General features: G+C 39.9%; 5 protein-coding genes across 5 annotated transcripts; 1 reads left to right on the top strand and 4 right to left on the bottom strand.

Moving 5' to 3' along the window:
* Positions 1–5474: 5474 nt before the first annotated feature.
* LOC131892880 (uncharacterized) lies at positions 5475–6856 on the top strand. Its single transcript, XM_059242749.1, has 4 exons — positions 5475–5618; positions 5677–5938; positions 6026–6179; positions 6308–6856. Exons 1-4 carry the CDS (start codon positions 5570–5572, stop codon positions 6788–6790), a joined length of 948 nt encoding a protein of 315 aa, XP_059098732.1. The 5' UTR covers positions 5475–5569; the 3' UTR covers positions 6791–6856.
* Positions 6782–9761, bottom strand: LOC131892875 (cytoplasmic tRNA 2-thiolation protein 2-like). The gene is made up of 3 exons (XM_059242741.1): positions 9742–9761; positions 7675–8376; positions 6782–7603 (listed from the first exon to the last, which is right to left on the bottom strand). The coding sequence occupies exons 2-3, from the start codon at positions 8372–8374 to the stop codon at positions 6825–6827; spliced, it is 1479 nt and encodes a 492-aa protein (XP_059098724.1). The 5' UTR covers positions 8375–8376; positions 9742–9761; the 3' UTR covers positions 6782–6824.
* On the bottom strand, positions 8376–9784 carry LOC131892876 (serine--tRNA ligase, mitochondrial-like). The gene has a single exon (XM_059242743.1). The coding sequence runs from the start codon at positions 9695–9697 to the stop codon at positions 8405–8407; it is 1293 nt and encodes a 430-aa protein (XP_059098726.1). The 5' UTR covers positions 9698–9784; the 3' UTR covers positions 8376–8404.
* A 5895-nt stretch (positions 9785–15679) lies between these two features.
* LOC131892882 (uncharacterized) lies at positions 15680–16400 on the bottom strand. Its single transcript, XM_059242750.1, has 3 exons — positions 16241–16400; positions 16099–16178; positions 15680–16034 (listed from the first exon to the last, which is right to left on the bottom strand). Exons 1-3 carry the CDS (start codon positions 16314–16316, stop codon positions 15873–15875), a joined length of 318 nt encoding a protein of 105 aa, XP_059098733.1. The 5' UTR covers positions 16317–16400; the 3' UTR covers positions 15680–15872.
* LOC131892877 (tRNA:m(4)X modification enzyme TRM13 homolog) lies at positions 16333–17862 on the bottom strand. The gene is made up of 2 exons (XM_059242744.1): positions 16720–17862; positions 16333–16654 (listed from the first exon to the last, which is right to left on the bottom strand). Exons 1-2 carry the CDS (start codon positions 17744–17746, stop codon positions 16404–16406), a joined length of 1278 nt encoding a protein of 425 aa, XP_059098727.1. The 5' UTR covers positions 17747–17862; the 3' UTR covers positions 16333–16403.
* Positions 17863–19064: the final 1202 nt, after the last annotated feature.

Genomic DNA, 19064 nt, shown 5'->3' with positions numbered 1-19064 from the left:
GATGAAGTTTGGCAGGAAGAGCACAAAATCACAGGAAAGGGTAAACAAGCTTTCTGTGGAATGTGGAACTCGGGTGAATCATGTGGAGGCGACGGTCAATGTGCTGAAGGAGGGGGATGTTCTAGTAGAAAAGAGGCAAATAAGGAACTGGAATTGGATGATGTGGGAACCTTCCTATGCTACAGTTGTCGATGACTGTCGGCAAGCCAAAACATTACCGAGAGTGCTTCAAGGTCGGGCTGAGATGCGGATAAGAAGACTTCATATGAAGGAGGATATTGCAGATTTTCTCCTGTGACACAAAATAATCATTCTGAATTATACTTTGTCACTCAAGCCAATGGTTGCGTGCAATTTAAATCTTTAACGTCAACCACCAATGCCACATGTCTTGACCTTCCTTTTTGCAATTTCTGAGGTAATGTGGCCCAGGTCCCGGAGTCCGGTTCATATTGATACAAGTCTTTGAACATAGCCTCCATCGCCATATCCACCGACTAAAAAATGAAAGTGTCTCCATAGCTAGACGTGGCTCCCCTTCCCATAGGTGTTGAGGCAAACTGGGTCAAACCGCCAAGATTGGTCTGACACTGAAAATATTTCCACAGAGTCCAAGGGGGTCATCCGTCGAATCCGCCCGATACCACGATCTGAAATTCCCCGTTGAAAGTCTTGGACAATCCACAAATAGGGACTTTTCCTAAGCACGCTCGGATTGGCCACTTCTTCCCAAACTTGAGTTGTTGTGTCAAAATTCCAAGCCGATGTTGAATAGGGAAGGCCCCCGGTCAAAAGTATCTGGTCTCGTCGATTCTGACCTGAAACAGCAAAATATGACCATTTAAAAAGTCAGGTTTGGTTCTCCCAGTTTCCAGTTTTGCCATGGTAAATGATAAATACAACAAGAAAGGTGTGGGAATATGAATAGCTGAATAGCCCTTCTTCCAGACAATGTTGATATAAAGGAGTTGGGAGGTTTGGCCCAGGAACAAAGGATCCACTTTGAAGGATTTCGGTAGATAGTAAAGGACTGTTCTGATCATGGTATCCTCCAGTAATCCACATCATCCCCGGAGTAAGGAGCACTGGCGGAATACCTGCGTTTAAGTAAGATTTTCGTTACCGATCGGTGGTTATCTTGCAAATAGATAGCTCAGATTTTGGAAAAAATATGTGTTGCTTACACTCGATGTTGGATTGTTCCAAAGTTTAGAAGAGACCAGGAGTTTTCATCATTCACGTCATATCGAAAGCATTCCTTGTAGTTAGCTTGACCACCGCAGAATAAAAGACCATCACTATTTTTCAGAGCAGACCCACCGACAAATCCAATAGGATATCGTTGGATTTCAGTGCAATTTTCATACAAAGAATCAGTAAATAGATCCACAACTCATTGACATCCGGGCTTGGCCCCCAATGACGATCATATTTTCCCCTTCACCTGAGGTATCATAATTTATGAAAGTTTTTTGTAACAAATATTTTTTTTTGAGCTCTAACCTGTCACAGATGAAATTAAGAGCGCCAAGAAAAGCCAAAGGATCTCCATTTTTCCTGATCAATGTATAAGTAAAACGGCCTTCCAAGTTATATCTTTCTTATTTATTTGAACAAGATGATAACATGATGAGGTAGTTTAATAATCAATTGCCAGCTATATCCTAAATTAACATGGACTATACAGGCTATATCTTTTGATTTCAATTGGCAATGACAATTCCAAGGCGGGAAGACGGGTAATCATTAACCCGTTAATTTTACCCGTGGCCTGTTTATTGGCAATCACTCCAAACTCTGCGAACCATTATTATTGGACTAATTCTTTTTACTTTCAGTGGGTGGATTGTCATTGACCCACAATTGGTTTTCAGTCTGATTTTTTTCTAAATAGTTTCTTTGTTATTTGATGACGTTTGTGCTTAAATTCAGGCTTTCTCTTTGAGCAAATATAATTCAATCCTTTTTAATCTACATTTTTCTTTCAATATCAACCGTTTTGGAAAAAAGCAAGTGCTAAAAAAATCGATCATTATTGAACAAAGTCAGCACTATAGATCAAGGGTTTAGAGACTAACAAATATAACTCTTTTGAAGATAGAGAATAATACATAAATTGCTTGTTTAGGTAAAGGCTACTACAATAGTGGTTGCCAATCAAAAAATCCATCAAAAGGTATCTTAAGATTGTTTAATAATATTACCCATTATTAGAAGTGGATTGGATTAAACATCCTTTCTTTATAAACATTCTTCAAACCTCCAACACTTCAGACCTAAAGATTCTTTTAATTTTTTAGATACGTTTGAAATCTGGAAAGGCCGCCTAGATTTTCCTTCAACTGCATTACTCTCTGAATTCAGTGTCATACAAATTATGATTTCGTGAAATAGGCTTGAAAAAATGTGTTGTTTTAAAAGTCCTTCATTTTCCTGTTATGTTAAAAAATATTAACCAATAGTTGATGGAATGGAAGGTCAACTGGTATTCAAGGTGTTTTTCAACAAAATGGGCTATCTGAGGAGTTTTCATTCAAAAGAGGAAACTATTTTAGATCCATTGAAAAAAACGCCAGAAACGCAACACTTAAAATTTTGAACAAGAAATGAAGGATAACGTGGTTCAAACATGACATGTCGAACCAAGTTTATGTTTTTATCGGAATGAAATGTTGCACTTGCTTGTGCACATCTTCCATGAAATGTTTTCGAAAATTTGTTTCGTTCCTTATCATTCCAAAGTTAAAAAAAGGATTTTCTTTCGGCTCGTTGAGAGAATGGGGGAGATTAAACCAGGTAGAGAGAGTGCATGGCAATCCTTTTCGAGCTGGAGCCAAGAACGTAGGCTATCGATGCTGCTGTTTTTCTGTTTTGAGTGATATGGGCCTGCTTTCAGCCTCTGCAATCTCTTTCCTTTCCGAAGGTGACTTATTGCACAGATGGGAAATTTGTAAAGCTCATACAGTTTCAACCAAGACAGGTCATGGGAAAAACAATATCTTTATCATGTAAGATCCCTCATGACTAATTTACCAAAAGCAAAGGCCAGCTAATGAATATGACAATACGCAATTGGGATAGCAATGGTACCGTACATTTAGAGACTTTGCTCTTGACTTTGCTACCCCTGGTTTGGTCATGGGCTAGAAAGTCCAAGTGCCTTTGTTGCGTTTCAATTTTTTCCTCATCTCCATGACGTCATTGCTCAATTCAAACATAAAAGTACGTGACTTCATAACAAACAAGATGGATTTTATGTGTGGAGCTTCGTTTATGATTGCCACATCAAATGGTCACAGTTCGGTAACTAAGGTGAGTTGAAGTATGAGTTCAGAAAAAATCAGGATGTGATTATTACTTTTTATCAGCTTAATTTGCCCTATGGAATTCCCAGGCAGCCTATTGAGTAAAAGTGAAAAAGATTAAAACCAAACTACCCTTATCCTCGAACCTTTGTATATTTGTCATTTATTTCATGTCACATACTAAGAAAACAAGAATACAAATTCGAATCCTGTACTGTACTGTAATAGCTTTCACCATCCACTGAGTAAGTTAATGACTTGATTTGGTATGCCCACCCTTGCTGGCAATCCACATGCGCAAACGGAAGGTTGGCAGCTCCAACTCACGAACAAGCACGAGTGCAAGCCGGAGTGTCTGGTGCTATACCGGTCATACGCGTCGCCAGTTGTACACTTGCCACTGCCAAGAGCCTTGGGCAACCCAGTGAATCAAGGTAGACTTTTCATTGAAAAGGGCCTTAGTCGGCAAGAGAACAACGCCTGCGAGAACAACTCCCAGTTTCCAGTCAATTCTTACAATTTCAGCCCAGGCTTATTTGACTCATCCACCTGTTTGAAGTTGACAAGGTAAGACAAAAAGAGACTGGCACCTGGAAGTTTATAAGCTGATTGAAGGGGTACGTTTTAAGGAGTCCTTTTGAACTTTATAGACTTTGTATAATTGATAATAAAAAAGTTTTGCTTGAGACGTGATAAACCGTTAGTAGTGCCTGCGGTTTTTGCTTTTTTAGTAAAGACACATAACTTTCATTAATTCACTCATAGTGGTTAATTGATAGTCGAGATCTTGGCACAAGGGCGACTTTTCTCAAGGGCCCTCTTTTTAATCCCTACAAAGTTTTGTGAAACTCTTTAGAGTTGAATGATTGTAGTATTACGAAATGATGGAAGTCATTGCTTCAAGTATTTCAATGAGAGAATTCGTAGTTTTTGATGATCGAAATTGTCATGTGGTTGGTTCATTTGCTCGCTCGACAGCTGTATTTGGTTGATTGAGGTTTTGTTAAACGTTTTAGGAATAAAGTCTGACACAATGCGCTAGGTAGCTCAGAGCTAGTGATGGGATCGAACAAATTTCCAAAATCAGGATCGCCAGAAAGCTAGGAAAGTCAAAGCACTGGCCTTTTCTAGCGTATCGTAGAGTATTAGGCTTGACCAAAAAGGTGACCCTGGTTTGATCGGAGAAACTTCAGGGTTACTTTTTGTGATTAACTAATGGGTTTTCGATTTTCCGCTAGTAATGCCGTATGCCATTGAAAATGTACTTGCAACCTCCGGTGATTTTTTTTTGATCCCCATCAGTACTCAGAGCTCAGTTTCCTAGCATGAGAGAGGTCCCTGGTTCGATACTCTACCCCGGCCTTTTTAAGAAAAGTTGCAGCTGCTAACCAGTTCCACAGACGAAGAATCAATCTGAGACTATTTATGACATTGCTTGCTGAAATTGAAAATGGATGGTGTGATGGCTGGCTTCTCTGCCCCTGTGCCTTTCACCCTAAAGCACATTACATATAAAAAAAGCCTCGTCTTAACAATGAAATTTTCATTTCAAAAATTTCAGTTATGAATTTGAAAGTAGTAATTTGTCGGCTTGTTCCAAGGATTTGTCGATGTTCTCCTTCAGGTTATAATTCGCTCAAGATTTTCAAGAATCCGTTAGAATTGCATATACCTGAATTCAAAAATTGTTAAGAAAGTTCCACTGTTAATGCTGAAATGATTTTTCTTTGTTTGAACACATATTATCCTCAACAAAATGTGACAAATCTCAAGTACGTGCATTTTTTTTTTCTTTCAATTAACGTGTAGTTGTACAGGAAGTTCAGATACTAATTTTGTTATCAACACCTTTGAAGATTCGCTACAACTTTTAAAAACGTGACTGAACCCTGGAAATATGCATTGGTAAATCCGAATGGACGACTATTTAGAAAAATCAGACTGAAAACCAATTGTGGGTCAATGACAATCCACCCACTGAAAGTAAAAAGAATTAGTCCAATAATAATGGTTCGCAGAGTTTGGAGTGATTGCCCAATAACAGGCCACGGGGTAAAATTAACGGGTTAATGATTACCCGTCTTCCCGCCTTGGAATTGTCATTGCCAATTGAAATCAAAAGATATAGCCTGTATAGTCCATGTTAATTTAGGATATAGCTGGCAATTGATTATTAAACTACCTCATCATGTTATCATCTTGTTCAAATAAATAAGAAAGATATAACTTGGAAGGCCGTTTTACTTATACATTGATCAGGAAAAATGGAGATCCTTTGGCTTTTCTTTGCGCTCTTAATTTCATCTGTGACAGGTTAGAGCTCAAAAAAAATATTTGTTACAAAAAACTTTCATAAATTATGATACCTCAGGTGAAGGGGAAAAATTGATCGTCATTGGGGGCCAAGGCCCGGATGTCAATGAGGTTGTGGATCTATTTACTGATTCTTTGTATGAAAATTGCACTGAAATCCAACGATATCCTATTGGATTTGTCGGTGGGTCTGCTCTGAAAAATAGTGATGGTCTTTTATTCTGCGGTGGTCAAGCTAACTACAAGGAATGCTTTCGATATGACGTGAATGATGAAAACTCCTGGTCTCTTCTAAACTTTGGAACAATCCAACATCGAGTGTAAGCAACACATATTGTTTCCAAAATCTGAGCTATCTATTTGCAATATAACCACCGATCGGTAACTAAAATCTTACTTAAACGCAGGTATTCCGCCAGTGCTCCTTACTCCGCGGATGGATGGTGGATTACTGGAGGATACCATGATCAGAACAGTTCTTTACTATCTACCGAAATCCTTCAAAGTGGATCCTTTGTTCCTGGGCCAAACCTCCCAACTCCTTTATATCAACATTGTCTGGTAAGAAGGGCTATTCAGCTATTCATATTCCCACACCTTTCTTGTTGTATTATCATTTACCATGGCAAAACTGGAAACTGGGAGAACCAAACCTGACTTTTTAAATGGGTCATATTTTGCTGTTTCAGGTCAGAATCGACGAGACCAGATACTTTTTGACCGGGGGCCTTCCCTATTCAACATCGGCTTGGATTTTTGACACCAACACTCAAGTTTGGGAAGAAGTGGCCAATCCGAGCGTGCTTAGGAAAAGTCCCTATTGTGGATTGTCCAAGACTTTCAACGGGGAATTTCAGATCGTGGTATCGGGCGGATTCGACGGGATGACCCCCTTGGACTCTGTGGAAATATTTTCAGTGTCAGACCAATCTTGGCGGTTTGGACCCAGTTTGCCTCAACCTATGGGAAGGGGAGCCACGTCTAGCTATGGAGACACTTTCATTTTAGTCGGTGGATATGGCGATGGAGGCTATGTCAAAGACTTGTATCAATATGAACCGGACTCCGGGACCTGGGCCACATTACCTCAGAAATTGCAAAAAGGAAGGTCAAGACATGTGGCATTGGTGGTTGACGTTAAAGATTTAAATTGCACGCAACCATTGGCTTGAGTGACAAAGTATAATTCAGAATGATTATTTTGTGTCACAGGAGAAAATCTGCAATATCCTCCTTCATATGAAGTCTTCTTATCCGCATCTCAGCCCGACCTTGAAGCACTCTCGGTAATGTTTTGGCTTTGCCGACAGTCATGCGACAACTGTAGCATAGGAAAGGTTCCACATCATCCAATTCCAGTTCCTTATTTGCCTCTTTTCTACTAGAACATCCCCCTCCTTCAGCACATTGACCGTCGCCTCCACATGATTCACTCCGAGTTCCACATTCCACAGAAAGCTTGTTTACCCTTTCCTGTGATTTTGTGCTCTTCCTGCCAAACTTCATCTTAATGATGGCATCAGAGGAGAGATCCTCATCCGTGAAATGCAATGGACCCTTCTCGGAGAGGAACCGGGAAAAGGCACTAGCTTCTACGGCATTTGACTCTTCAATATCTCTCTTCAATTGACCATAACAGAGGATACAAGTCGAATCCTTATTGATTTGTCCTTCTTCTTCCTGGTCACCCTTGGTCTGCTCCAGTTTCCCGCCAGTTCGAAAAACCGTTGGAATTGTGGCGGGAAAGTTGTCTTGCAGACCAGTGAGGAAGTCTTCCACAATCTTCTCAATACTGCAACACGGGTCTTTTAAGGCTGTAAAGGACGGGGCAATCACGGGCTTGGGGGCATTATGGTAGAAATTAGCTAACGCAATCTCTTTCCGGCTTAACTCGCGAAGAGGACGAATTATCTGTACATCCTCGAAACGATTATCCAAAAAGGCCATATCGTTGGAAACATGAAGACCTCGACCCATTGACACGCCTATTAGAAAAGAGTAAGCGTATACTTGAATTGAGTACATATGTGACAAATTTAGGTGTGATATAGGTTACCTGACATGAGATTAACGGCTACGCTAGTTTGTGATTCGGCCAAAAAGATCTTATTGATCTCCAAGGCTCTAGCACAAGAGACAAGTAAGCCTTGTTTAAGGTTACGGATCAAATCTTCCTTGGCACTCAGCTCTTTGATACTCTTGAATATCTCGGACAATTCTTGTTGCTTCGATTCACTAGGGAGTTGGTAAGGTTGTCTTCCACTTTGGATATCGCCCTTGTCAACTTCTTCTTTTAAGGCGACTTCCAAAGGAACTATATAATATTCAAGTCCATAATGTTCCAGAACCTCCTTGAAACACTCCAGTGTTTTCATTCGTTCTTCTGGATCGTCCACAAATGGTCCAAGTTCGTCAACAAGGAGGACACTAGAACTAAAAAGTAACTTTTTCTGCACATCCTCTTGATAACCGAGAAACAAGCATTGCATCAAGAAAACTGAGCCCTGATTTCCACTAAAACCAACCAGAACTTGATCCCCGGGTCTCATTATCTTGTGCTTGCCCAAAGTGGAACGGAATCGATGCTGACATGTGGTCAAGAAGCAACTTTTACAATAGGTATCACTCGTCCTCAGATTCAAAACTGACTTATGCTCTCGGCATTTCTTGCAAGTCGAATCTAGAGAAATTGCACCTTTGGTCTTGACCTCGGACAAGGCTCCATCTACCGGAGCTTCTTCTTCACGGCTGCACATATCTAGAAAAAAAATCAATGAGATATTAAATCAAGAGGGTTTATGAAAGCGTTTGGGGCTTTGGTAATAATTCAAGCTTAATCTCTGTGATTTTGGCCTGACTGAAAATGTATTGGCTTTCATATAAGGCTGGAGCACGGGTGGAATATCAATTTTCATTTTTGCTTGCTGAAGCTGCTCAATCAAGGACATGACCATCCTGGGAACTGCACAAGCAGTTCCATTGACTGTGTGACAAAACCCGTTCTGCCCATCACGAATATTTAAACGCCGACTTTGAAAATCGGTGCAATTGGACGAGCTTGAGATTTCACCGAAGATTTGTCTACTCGGTAAGTAGGCCTCAATGTCATATTTTTGATAGGCTGGAGCTCCCAATTCATAAGCAGGCATGTGTAGCACTTGAAAGGCCAAGCCCAGATCACAAAAGAGAGTCTTTTGAATGTCCACAAAGTGTTCCAGCATATCCGAACTGGGTGCTAAACCACCTTGAACCACGGCAAACATTTCCACTTTGGTGAATTGATGAACCCGATAGATGCCCTTTTCAGCCTTTTTTCTCGAGGCTTCAGCTCGATAACATCGAGACACTGCGCACATTTTCCGAGGTTTCTCCACCCTTTTATTCATAAAAAACGATGCCAAGGCAATTTCAGAGGTGCCACTGAGAACCTGTTGACCATAAAATGATTCCAAATGGTAGATTTGAGTCCTGGGGCCTCGTGTGGGCATACCACAGGCCTCAACCAAGCTTGGATGCAGAAGATCAGGGACAGAGATCAGTTCAAAGCCATAATCGTGAGTTAAACGGTCGACAGTGAAGTTGACTAATGCATGTTCCATTTGAGCGAGTTGATCCAGTAAGTAATAGGATCGTTCGCCGGAAAAATGGCTCAGATTTTGATTCCGCAATCCAAAGTTACCTCGGAGTAAAGACTCAAAAGATCGAATTAAATTCTGTTTTTTCGGGTTTTTAGTCAATTCGTGGGTAAATGGGATATTGTGCACAACTTTATGAATCCCTCCCAATGCAAAAGACTCCGGATGAGTCTCATTGGGCAGTTTTTGTGCGGCTGAAATGAATGAACTGGAATCGGTTCCATCCTTGGCGAGTTCTAGAACTTGATCCAGATTCCCTTGACCTTTGCGGTTTTGAATATTATCCCTAATGGATTGATGATTCTGCGGATCTAAGATGAATTCTACGTTAGGTTGAAAACGAGGGATTTGCAGCGGTGAAGACGGATAAGCAGGACTTGAAAGGCAACGACGAGCAATGCGAGTGCAAAAATTGACCATAGGAGCACTCTTCTGTAACATCATTGCTATTATGTTAAGTAAAACACGTTCAGAATTCCATGCCTTACGGTATTTGTTCCACGTTGTTTACAACACAAATCTAAGTCAGGCTGGCCTTAACTCAAACTATGTATTAAGCATAGCTAATTTCGACAACACAAGTCTTACATTGCATTGATTACAGGATATTAATACTTAGTGCTTTCATTGATGAATAATGCTTACTTGAGTTTGAATCTAAATGAAGGTGTTGGAGAAGACAATGGCAATCTTTATTGCCATTGGTATAACCAACTGTGGTCACCATGACTCGGACTCAGAAATCACGCGGAATGAGGCATCAGCCAAAGGATCAAAACCTTGATATAACAGTTTTTGAAAATATTTTTCGAAAATCAAACCATAATGAATATGAATCATCATAACTAACAATAATAAAAACAATCATTGTTGATGATGGTCTTGTCAATGCGTGAAAAATAGAAAATAAATCATAAAATTAATATTTTATAATCTAAATATGCGTCTAAAATTATATGCTAGATAGATAAGAAGACTGAAATGGTTAAAGTGATAGATTAGTTAAAAAAGTACGTGTAGGAGCTTATTGCCTATAGGGCTTGTCAAGTGAACGCGTTCATGAACAACTGACGTTATTCCGTGGACCAAAATCAAAGACAACATGCCCAGCCAAACCGAACTGTGCATGCATTGAATTTTGACATTTATTTCATTTTACCTGCTTGTCTAAGCAAATAGCATTGTGGTATTGAGCCACTGTGATAGTGCGTTCACCCATTAATACCAAACATGTTCATTTGTTTAGTTTTGTAATGCAGCTCACTCAAAATCACTCGATTATTGAAAATTCAATTGGCGCATAATGCGAGTTGACTATGATGTTTGTCTTAGTTCTCCATCCCCAGAATGCCCAAAATCAAGGAAAAATGTGGTCTGGCACCCTGATTTTGGGCATTGTGGGGAGGGAACACGTTCACTTGACAAGCCCTATTGCACAAGAATGGAAGAATCCGGCCTGGATTGAATAAGAGCTTCGTCAGATCCAAGAGGAATGCATAATCTCTTAAAGGAGAGCCGCTACTGTGGTAATAGAGAACCTCTCTAGAAATCTGAATTGGAACTCGGGAAAAGTGATCTTCTGCACTTTCAATTTGGATGGGGTTATTTTCAAAAGAAGTAAGCCCTCACGTGAAGGGACAAATTGGCGAATGTACAACATGACAGCCAACACCCCTCCAGTGCTTGGGATCTGGCATTTACACCTCATTAGTTTCTTATATGGTTACATTAGTATTGCTCTTCAAGCAAGAAAACGTTAAAAGTTAACTCATGGCTTATGTAGTTTTTGAGAAATTACCATTTTAAACATGTCTTGGCAACAAGTGCCAGTTTGGCCCGGTAGTTGAAATATTTGAATTAATTGTTCGTTAGCAGGGCTTGTGAACCACCACCGAAAAATGTCACGCGTTACCGTTACTGATACTTTTTAGAAACAGCAGTGCGTTACCGTTACCAATACTTTTTTGACAAAAAATAACGCGTTACCGATACCATTACTTTTGTAGAAAAAGTGGATCTAAAACTTCGAAAAACCGCTTGTGCGAATTTTTAACGTTTAGTAAACATGGCGTGAAACAGATGACGCTTGCGATTATTTATTTGATGCCATCAGTAGCAAGTAAGCCACTGCATTTTAGAGGGAATTTAAAAAAATCGCTCGTTAAGAAGTGAAGAAAGTAACGGTAACGGGAAGGCTAAAGCACCCGGTCTGTGACCGTTATCGTTTCCTTTGCAGAAAAGTAACGCGTTACAAGTAAGTGCATTACTTGCTCCCTTTCAGCCATTTAGGCACCTTTCAATGCCGTCTTGTTTTTTTCGAAAAATATTCCAATAGAGAGCATGAAATCACTCTTCAAATATAATCTCGTCCACCGTATCGAGTGGTACTATTGGAAAACTCAACTGAAACAGGTTTGAAATCACGTCTCAAATAAGTCAATTGTTTTCTTGCTTAGCTTAGAATCAATGAGATGGGTCAAATTTTCAATCACTTCACACTATTCACTCTTGAGTTTCATCTCATATTTTAGCTTATCTTTTCTGAGGGCTTATTCTGCTGTTGCATTTGACATCACTTGCTTTTTATCCATTTGCTCCCGTTATCCCCTGACCTGAGTGGCTCAAATCTCCCACTAGTTTAGTCGACATTTACAAGAGGTAAATGATCCCTGACTATTCTTCTTCAATTTTTCTCATTCTTTGACACTAAAACTTTCGGGGTGTAACTGTATAGTTCGGATTTTCCAGGGACTGTCTTTGTATCTTTGTTTTTGCTTGTCACATGCGCTTCAAGCGGATGGTCAGTTATGATTTAAAAATGATAATAATCTAACATTAATTGTCAAATGTAAGCCAATGTTGCTATCGCTGGTGTAATGTCCTTATAAACATACAGTCCATTACTCCAAAATCTAGCCTGTAGATCGGTGCTTTTAAGACAACAACAAAACGCAGTTGAAACAAACTCGTCTCAAGACTTAGAAGTAATTATATGGTCCTTCGAGCCGGATTTGAACCAGCGACCTATTAATGTAAGCATAATTCAGCTCCATTAAAGCTCCTCCAAAGCAAGCCATTGAATTGAGGTGTGACGATATTTCAAATTCCAGCTCATTTATATGTTTGCACCGAATCGTAACACTTGGAAATACATCTACAAAAGGGAACCTACGCAATGCAGCAAATCCTGATTGATCGAAAGTTTCCTCAGTTTGAATTTTTAGGGGTGATAGTTCTTAACCCTTTTCTGAAATGACCACCATTTCTAGACTTACATATGAGACATTAAAACGTTGCATTTCTTATGACTTGAACTTGTTGACCTCTTCCAAGTCACCACAAACATGAATTAGATTAATTTCAGAACAATCTCTTTCTTACCTTTCCAGGTTTTGTGATAATTTCCGGACACAATGACAGCCATTCCAGCATTGGACAATAGCCCCCTTACTGTCATTCGGTCATTTTGGCTTTGTCATTCAGCCTCTGCCAAATAAATGGCCAATTGGGCCAATTCCTTTTTATTGAATTATAATGAGTTTGTGTTATCTTTTTAGCTAATTCTATCAAAATTTTATTTATAATTAATGCCCCCGGGTCACATAATGTCCGGAAAAGAAATTGCGTTCAAGGCAAGGCAAGAGCAGTTTATTTATCAATCTACCGTGCCTCTTCCCGTTTTCTTTGGGCCGTGTGACGTTACAAATAAGGGCCCTTATTCACCGCAGCGTTATCATGAGCACTTGTCACATCACGGATAGGAATTCAGCCCCCACTAGAGGTTACGGTCCTGCTATGAAAGTAATGTTCGAACTCCCTTGGCTCCTCCAAGGCTCCTGCTTTATTTCATCATGGGATTAAAAGCCATGAAGCTCTCACAGATTATTTGATGTTAAATCGGGAGACCTACATCTTCAGCGAGGAATGCTTTTCAACCCGTAACATCGACAGGTACATGCCCCATGAATGAAGAGTGCTGATTGGACTTACCAAGATTTTGCATAAGCAAAATCAAGAAACAACATCTGAGAGTCTTTGGGAGATACTTCATAAGGACAACGTTTTAAAACGGAGATTAAGGAACAAGATTGGGACCCAAAAATTTCTTCGCCACTATTCAAGTTACTTTGCCACCAAAAGTAATGGAGCAATACGGCCTCGGATTGAGATGATTTATAAGTGCGAAAGTAGGAAACAAGAAGCTGAAAAAGTGAACTCTCTCATCGTCATTGAATTGATCAGATGTTACATCAAACAATTTGGCACTCCCATCGACATCGTCCAATTACACTCCCACCTTTATGAGATCAGTTTTGGTGATCTCTTTTCTGAACTTTTCTGAAATTCTTAGTCAGATTCTACCATTCATCTCATATACTAATCTGTGCAGAACCTCAACCAAGTACGACGAAACCTTTGCCCAAAGTATCACACCGCGAAATCTTTAAAATCATCTGGGATACCATGAAGCAATGGCCAGTCAATTTGAGCAAGATCAAAGAACAGTTGGATCTCAAAAACATTTCCATTGGAAATTGTGCCATCAGGTCAATCATCGACCCTTGCTTCCCAGATCACTTTGTACGGGATGGTTTTGTATTTCAAAACCATGAACCCTACATCAGATTGGTGCAAAAAGCCTTAAATAAGAAATGTCCTATGATGATGTCGGACGTAGGAAAGACCTTGGAGTCCAAGGGAGTCTAGATTGCACGGACAATTTTGACTGACTTGGTTGTCGAAAGTCTTGATGAATATTTTATCTACAAAAAGCAGATTTATTTGCCCACCTCTGAAAAATCAGGAAAGCTGATGGCAAATTTCATCTAGCACAAACTCCGTTTAATGACAGAAATCAAATACCCAATCTTATTAGAAGATGCTGTAATCCATTTTGCTTCCAAAAAAAAATTGATAAGTGTAAAGAAGCTAAAGACCATTATTGCCGGGCTTTCAACCGTATATAATTGTAAGAGAAACTTTTGTTGATCGGGTTGAAAATGAAACAAAGACTATTGATCCCCAAGACCAAGATGTTATTCTCAGCACATTGATCCTCAAGATATATACTTGCTATTTAATGACCCTCAAAGTAACGACCTCCATGACCAATGATCCTCAAGATATCAATCTACTTGACGTTGATCCTCAAAATAACAACTTGACCCACAACGATCCTCGCTATATAGCCCTACAGAATGCTCATCCTCAATCTTTGAGCGAATTCGTGTCGCATCTGGAGTCCTTGGTTGTCAGTGACAATAATTCTGTGACCGATTGGAAAGGGAACATCATTTTTACGAAAACGTTTTTGGATGAGGTCTTTGGTAAGTTTGGAGATGATAAAACAAATGAGCTAACACTTTATCACACCTTGGACCCCTTTTCAGGTTGTAATGAGACACACTCTCATCTCAATAGAATAATCATAACCGAAGATGGAATTGGACTCGCAAAGAGTCCACAAACACTTGTCCACACAAAACTCTTTTCTGAGGCTGAGTAGAGCTCACTATCAATCCCCAACGACAGAAGTACTTGCTCACCCAATATTCAATGAAAGTGAAATGAAAGTATAGGTTAGTAGTAAACAATTGTAAACAGGTGGTTTTCACTCAATGTACTCTTTTCATTGAGGTTGCTTTTATGGTTATTCCCGTGACCGTGGAGGCTTAATGTGCGTTTTGAGAGCCCCTTCAAGGCCTCAAAGAATAAATTCTCCCTTTTCCGGCTCCCTAATTGTTGAATTGGCTTCACTTTGATATTCGTAGGAAATACGTAAGCGTTGCTGATCGGGTAGCACCTTTCAAGTCAGACTTGGACCATTTTCTGTAGTGACCGTAGAGGCTTAACATGCGTTTTGAGAACATATTGAGAACGCCTTCAAGCCCTCGAGAATCCAAGCTAGCTAAAACAATGAAGTTCAACTCTCTTTTTTCTTGGGCTCCTTCATTGTTCAATTTGTTGCCTTCAAATATTCGTAGGGCGTATGTAGGCGTTGATCCAGTAGCAGGATTATAGTCAGACTTGGGACAAGTTTTTGACTAAAATTCCCGATCAACCTTATATTTCGTTGGCCGATCAAATGATGCATATAAATAAAGGTTCAGTAAAATGTATAATTTTCTCGTCTTGAATTACTGTGATTCCAATCCCAGTAGCGGTAAGGAAGTTTGCAAAAAAGGGGAAAAACATCGTGGCCATCCTAACATTTCAGGGCTAGCCAAATGCACCAAATCTAATTTATTGGTGTGTCCTTGATAAAAAAAACTATCGCATCTATAAATATGTCGGTCCATTTGACACTCTCAGGATCTCCGAAACACTTTCACGTTCGAGGAGGGTAGACGGGCACGGACAGCTTCTGAACTTCCACCTAAATGTCATGTTGTTGCTAGAAGTGCATTGGAACGAAGACTCGTATCATTAAGATGAAATAAGGAAATAAATTCACTCAGCAACATTAACAACCACTCTTAAGATAAACAAATGCCGAAGTTTGTTGATTCTGAGATCAACAACTCGGGAAGAATTGTAGGCAAAAAGTTTAAATCTTGACTTGGGATTATATTGACGTATTCGACGCTTCACACAAAATCCACTATGTAGTTTTATTCTTCTAAGGACAAGCAGTGAGAGTCGTGCAAATATCCTCCGCTGAGAGCTCCATATCCACAATGAAATGAAGTAGGTCGTCCCCATAAGTGGAGATCATATACTCACATTCCACGGTGTTATTGGGCATCACAATGGGACATAACGAGTAGACGAAATCAATAACCTGAAAAGATGGACAAAAATTGGACCAAACATGATTATGGATTCAAACCAAATTTCCTGTTTACATCTTGCTCATTTTCTGGATTGGAGATGGCATCAGTCAGCAGAGCCATTACCAAACGACACATAGAACAAACTGTCTCATCTAGGAAATTGGAAATGTGAAAAAAGTAGGGACGTTGAATAAGTTCTTTTTCAAATCCGTACCTTTTGGCTTTGGTTGTACTGAAGCCAAAGATAGGGCAATGCCACAGAAAAACGCTAAAAAGATGACACTCTTCATTTTCTCCAACTTAAGATGCGTTATTTGAAAACTTTATTATCTAACACAGGCAGCAACAATTAATCATTAAGATAACAGGATATCACGTCATGTTGTCTTGTTTGTAGTGGCCAGTAAAACAACATTTTCTGGAGAAATATCAGGATGACAATAGAAAAAGAGCTCTGCCTTTAGTCCCAAGGTCTTGGTCACATAGTTTGCTCTTGCGATATCAAAGATTCGTTTCACTTTCAGACCAATAAATTCCCGCCTTTCTCGGGGTAGTTCCAATCGATCGTATCGGCAATCAAAGGGATTCACATCGGGCAAGTCTGAAACTCCTTCCGAAACATTTACTTCTGAAAAAAGATACAACCGTTTTATCTTCAGATTAATTTGAATGGGCTCAATCATTTATGTTTACCTTTGTCTTTGGTATTCCTCGGCTTTCCGGAGCCACATATGGCCCAACTGGTCAAACCACATAACAGACTAAATTCCTCAGCCAAAAACCCGAGGTCTTGAAGGTAGCTGCATCCAGCGAATAGATTCCAAACACATCGATGATGGCAACACAAGGCAATCATTAAGCCTTTCAAACGACCTTGTTCCAATTGCTGGCACGCCCTCAAGGTCAAGTCCGTGGCTGCTCCACACAAATGTTTACTAACCCCAACGACCCCTTTGTCCGAAGATTGAATGGCAGGGACGTTAGGGAGACACAAATCTTGGATATCGGTCCGAATGCGTTCGATGGAGAATTCCTTTTTCTCTCTGAGTTTGTTATCAAATTTGTGCCGATGACTGGCTCGATCTACCAAAATGAAATCGCATTTATTGGCATTGGGTACGGCTTGGGTGAGCCAATAGGTCAATAATCCACGGCCAGAGCCAAATTCCACGAAGATGGAATCATCTTGGAGAAGATTGGATTTTTCTAAGAGACCAAGAAGTGACGCATTCTGCTTCAAATGCTTGAGTACACTGGGTCCGTAAAACGATTGAGTCAATTCTTCCGTTAAAGCCTCATGGCAGAGGATTTTCGTGGTGATTTTACCGTGAACAGTTTGGACATAAACCCGTTCTACTTTGCCAATCACGGCCATCAATCGCTCATCCTCAATCCCACCAATGGTCAAGGGTTTATCGATGGTGGTTTCGGTGCGGGGTTGGGGAATATTGATGCCTTCTTGACAGTAATCCGGTCTCTTTGTGGGTTGGGCGGCACATTTGGTCAAATGAGTGGCCAATTTCGATTTTAAGACTGTGTGCTTACCGTCCAAAGGACAGGGAACCCTCAAGGCTGCCCAATTTGAGCTGTCATCATTGGGAAGGCACGGTTCTTGATTGGCATGTTCGCCGCAATATGAATTTCCGGGTTTGACCAACATACGACAAGAACGCTTCTTTCGAGGCACGATGTATTGACATCTTTCAAGCTCAATACTCATAATAGAATACTTATTTGCTTTGAATTACAATAACAAGGCTAAAGGACATTCATTCGGTTTATGCTCTTTTGTTTTGAACATGAGACTCTACACTTTTTTTTACAAACAGACGATATGGAGGTTGGGTAGGCAAATCCGATGATTCATTTAACATCTTGAGACGAAGACGATTTAGATATCATTTCCACGTGCTAAAGCATCGGTGAATGGATCTTAAAAAAAGAGGAAGCCTCCAAAAAGAGAGAGATTGCTCTCTTCAAACTTCCAAAATCGAACAGTCTTCCCCTAAATCTGGTCAACCTGAAGAAATTGCCAGCAAATTACGATAAACGTTATTCTCCACCAATTAGTTGGCGGTGCTCATTTTTAAATTTGTGGCAAAGTGTTAAAAGGTTTAGATAGAGACTTTAAGGGTTATTAATATCGTTTTAGGTTAGGTTGGGTTAGGTTAGGTAAGGTTAGATTAGGTTTGATTAGGTCAGGTCAAGATTTAAAAAAGTAGCACTGCCAACTAATCGGTGGAGAATAACGTTTACCGCAAATTACTTTAAGTTATCAAAGCTTATGTAAAGCGCTCCATCAATATCAGGTTCAAGTGGTCTTGGAGAGTAGGCTTCAATGCACGAGAAAAGGAGAGCAAGATGTGGATGGGTAGGCACATGTGCAAAGCTTTTTGTTTGACACGTAACTGCAGTTCTACACCATGCAGCTTTGCATAAACGTTATTCTCTGTCGATTAGTTGGCGGTGCTCATTTTAAAATTTGTGACAAACTGTTAATAAGGTTTGGAGAGAGACCTTAAAGGCTATTAATATCGTGTTAGGTTAAGTTGGGTTAGGTTAGGTAAGGTTAGGTTAGGTTTGATAAGGTTAGGTTAAGTTTAAAAAAGTATCACCGCCAATTAATCAATGGAGGATAACGTTTACCTGCAGCTTTGAGTTTTGTTGGGGCACCTCTCTACTCCATGGACGAAATGTGTGAAAACGGCAAAAAGGCTGGAAAAAGTCGAATAGACCTAAAATAGTCGAATGGACTCTAAAAAGTTGGAAAAAGTGTTAAAAAAAGCTATTCAATTGTTTTTTATTGCTACACTCATCACAGCTCTGCTTGCATTATAAAGAAGATTGAGTCTGACAAAGATTCTAGGCCATTATTTTGCTGTGCTAAATCATTTATTGCTGATCTCAATGTCACTTTGCTTAGAGAAGAGGAAACGTTTTCCTTTGAATACCATGACTTTCTAAAATTTAGCAGAAATAAAAGTATTCAAACTGAACTTCAATTAAACCAGCCAGTGATAAGGCTTGACAGAAGTGGC

This window comes from Tigriopus californicus, chromosome 2, assembly GCF_007210705.1.
Source record: "Tigriopus californicus strain San Diego chromosome 2, Tcal_SD_v2.1, whole genome shotgun sequence".
Classification (NCBI taxonomy): Eukaryota; Metazoa; Arthropoda; class Copepoda; order Harpacticoida; family Harpacticidae; genus Tigriopus; species Tigriopus californicus.
Note: the sequence above shows the minus strand (reverse complement) of the source record. Positions and strands in the feature narration are given on the sequence as shown.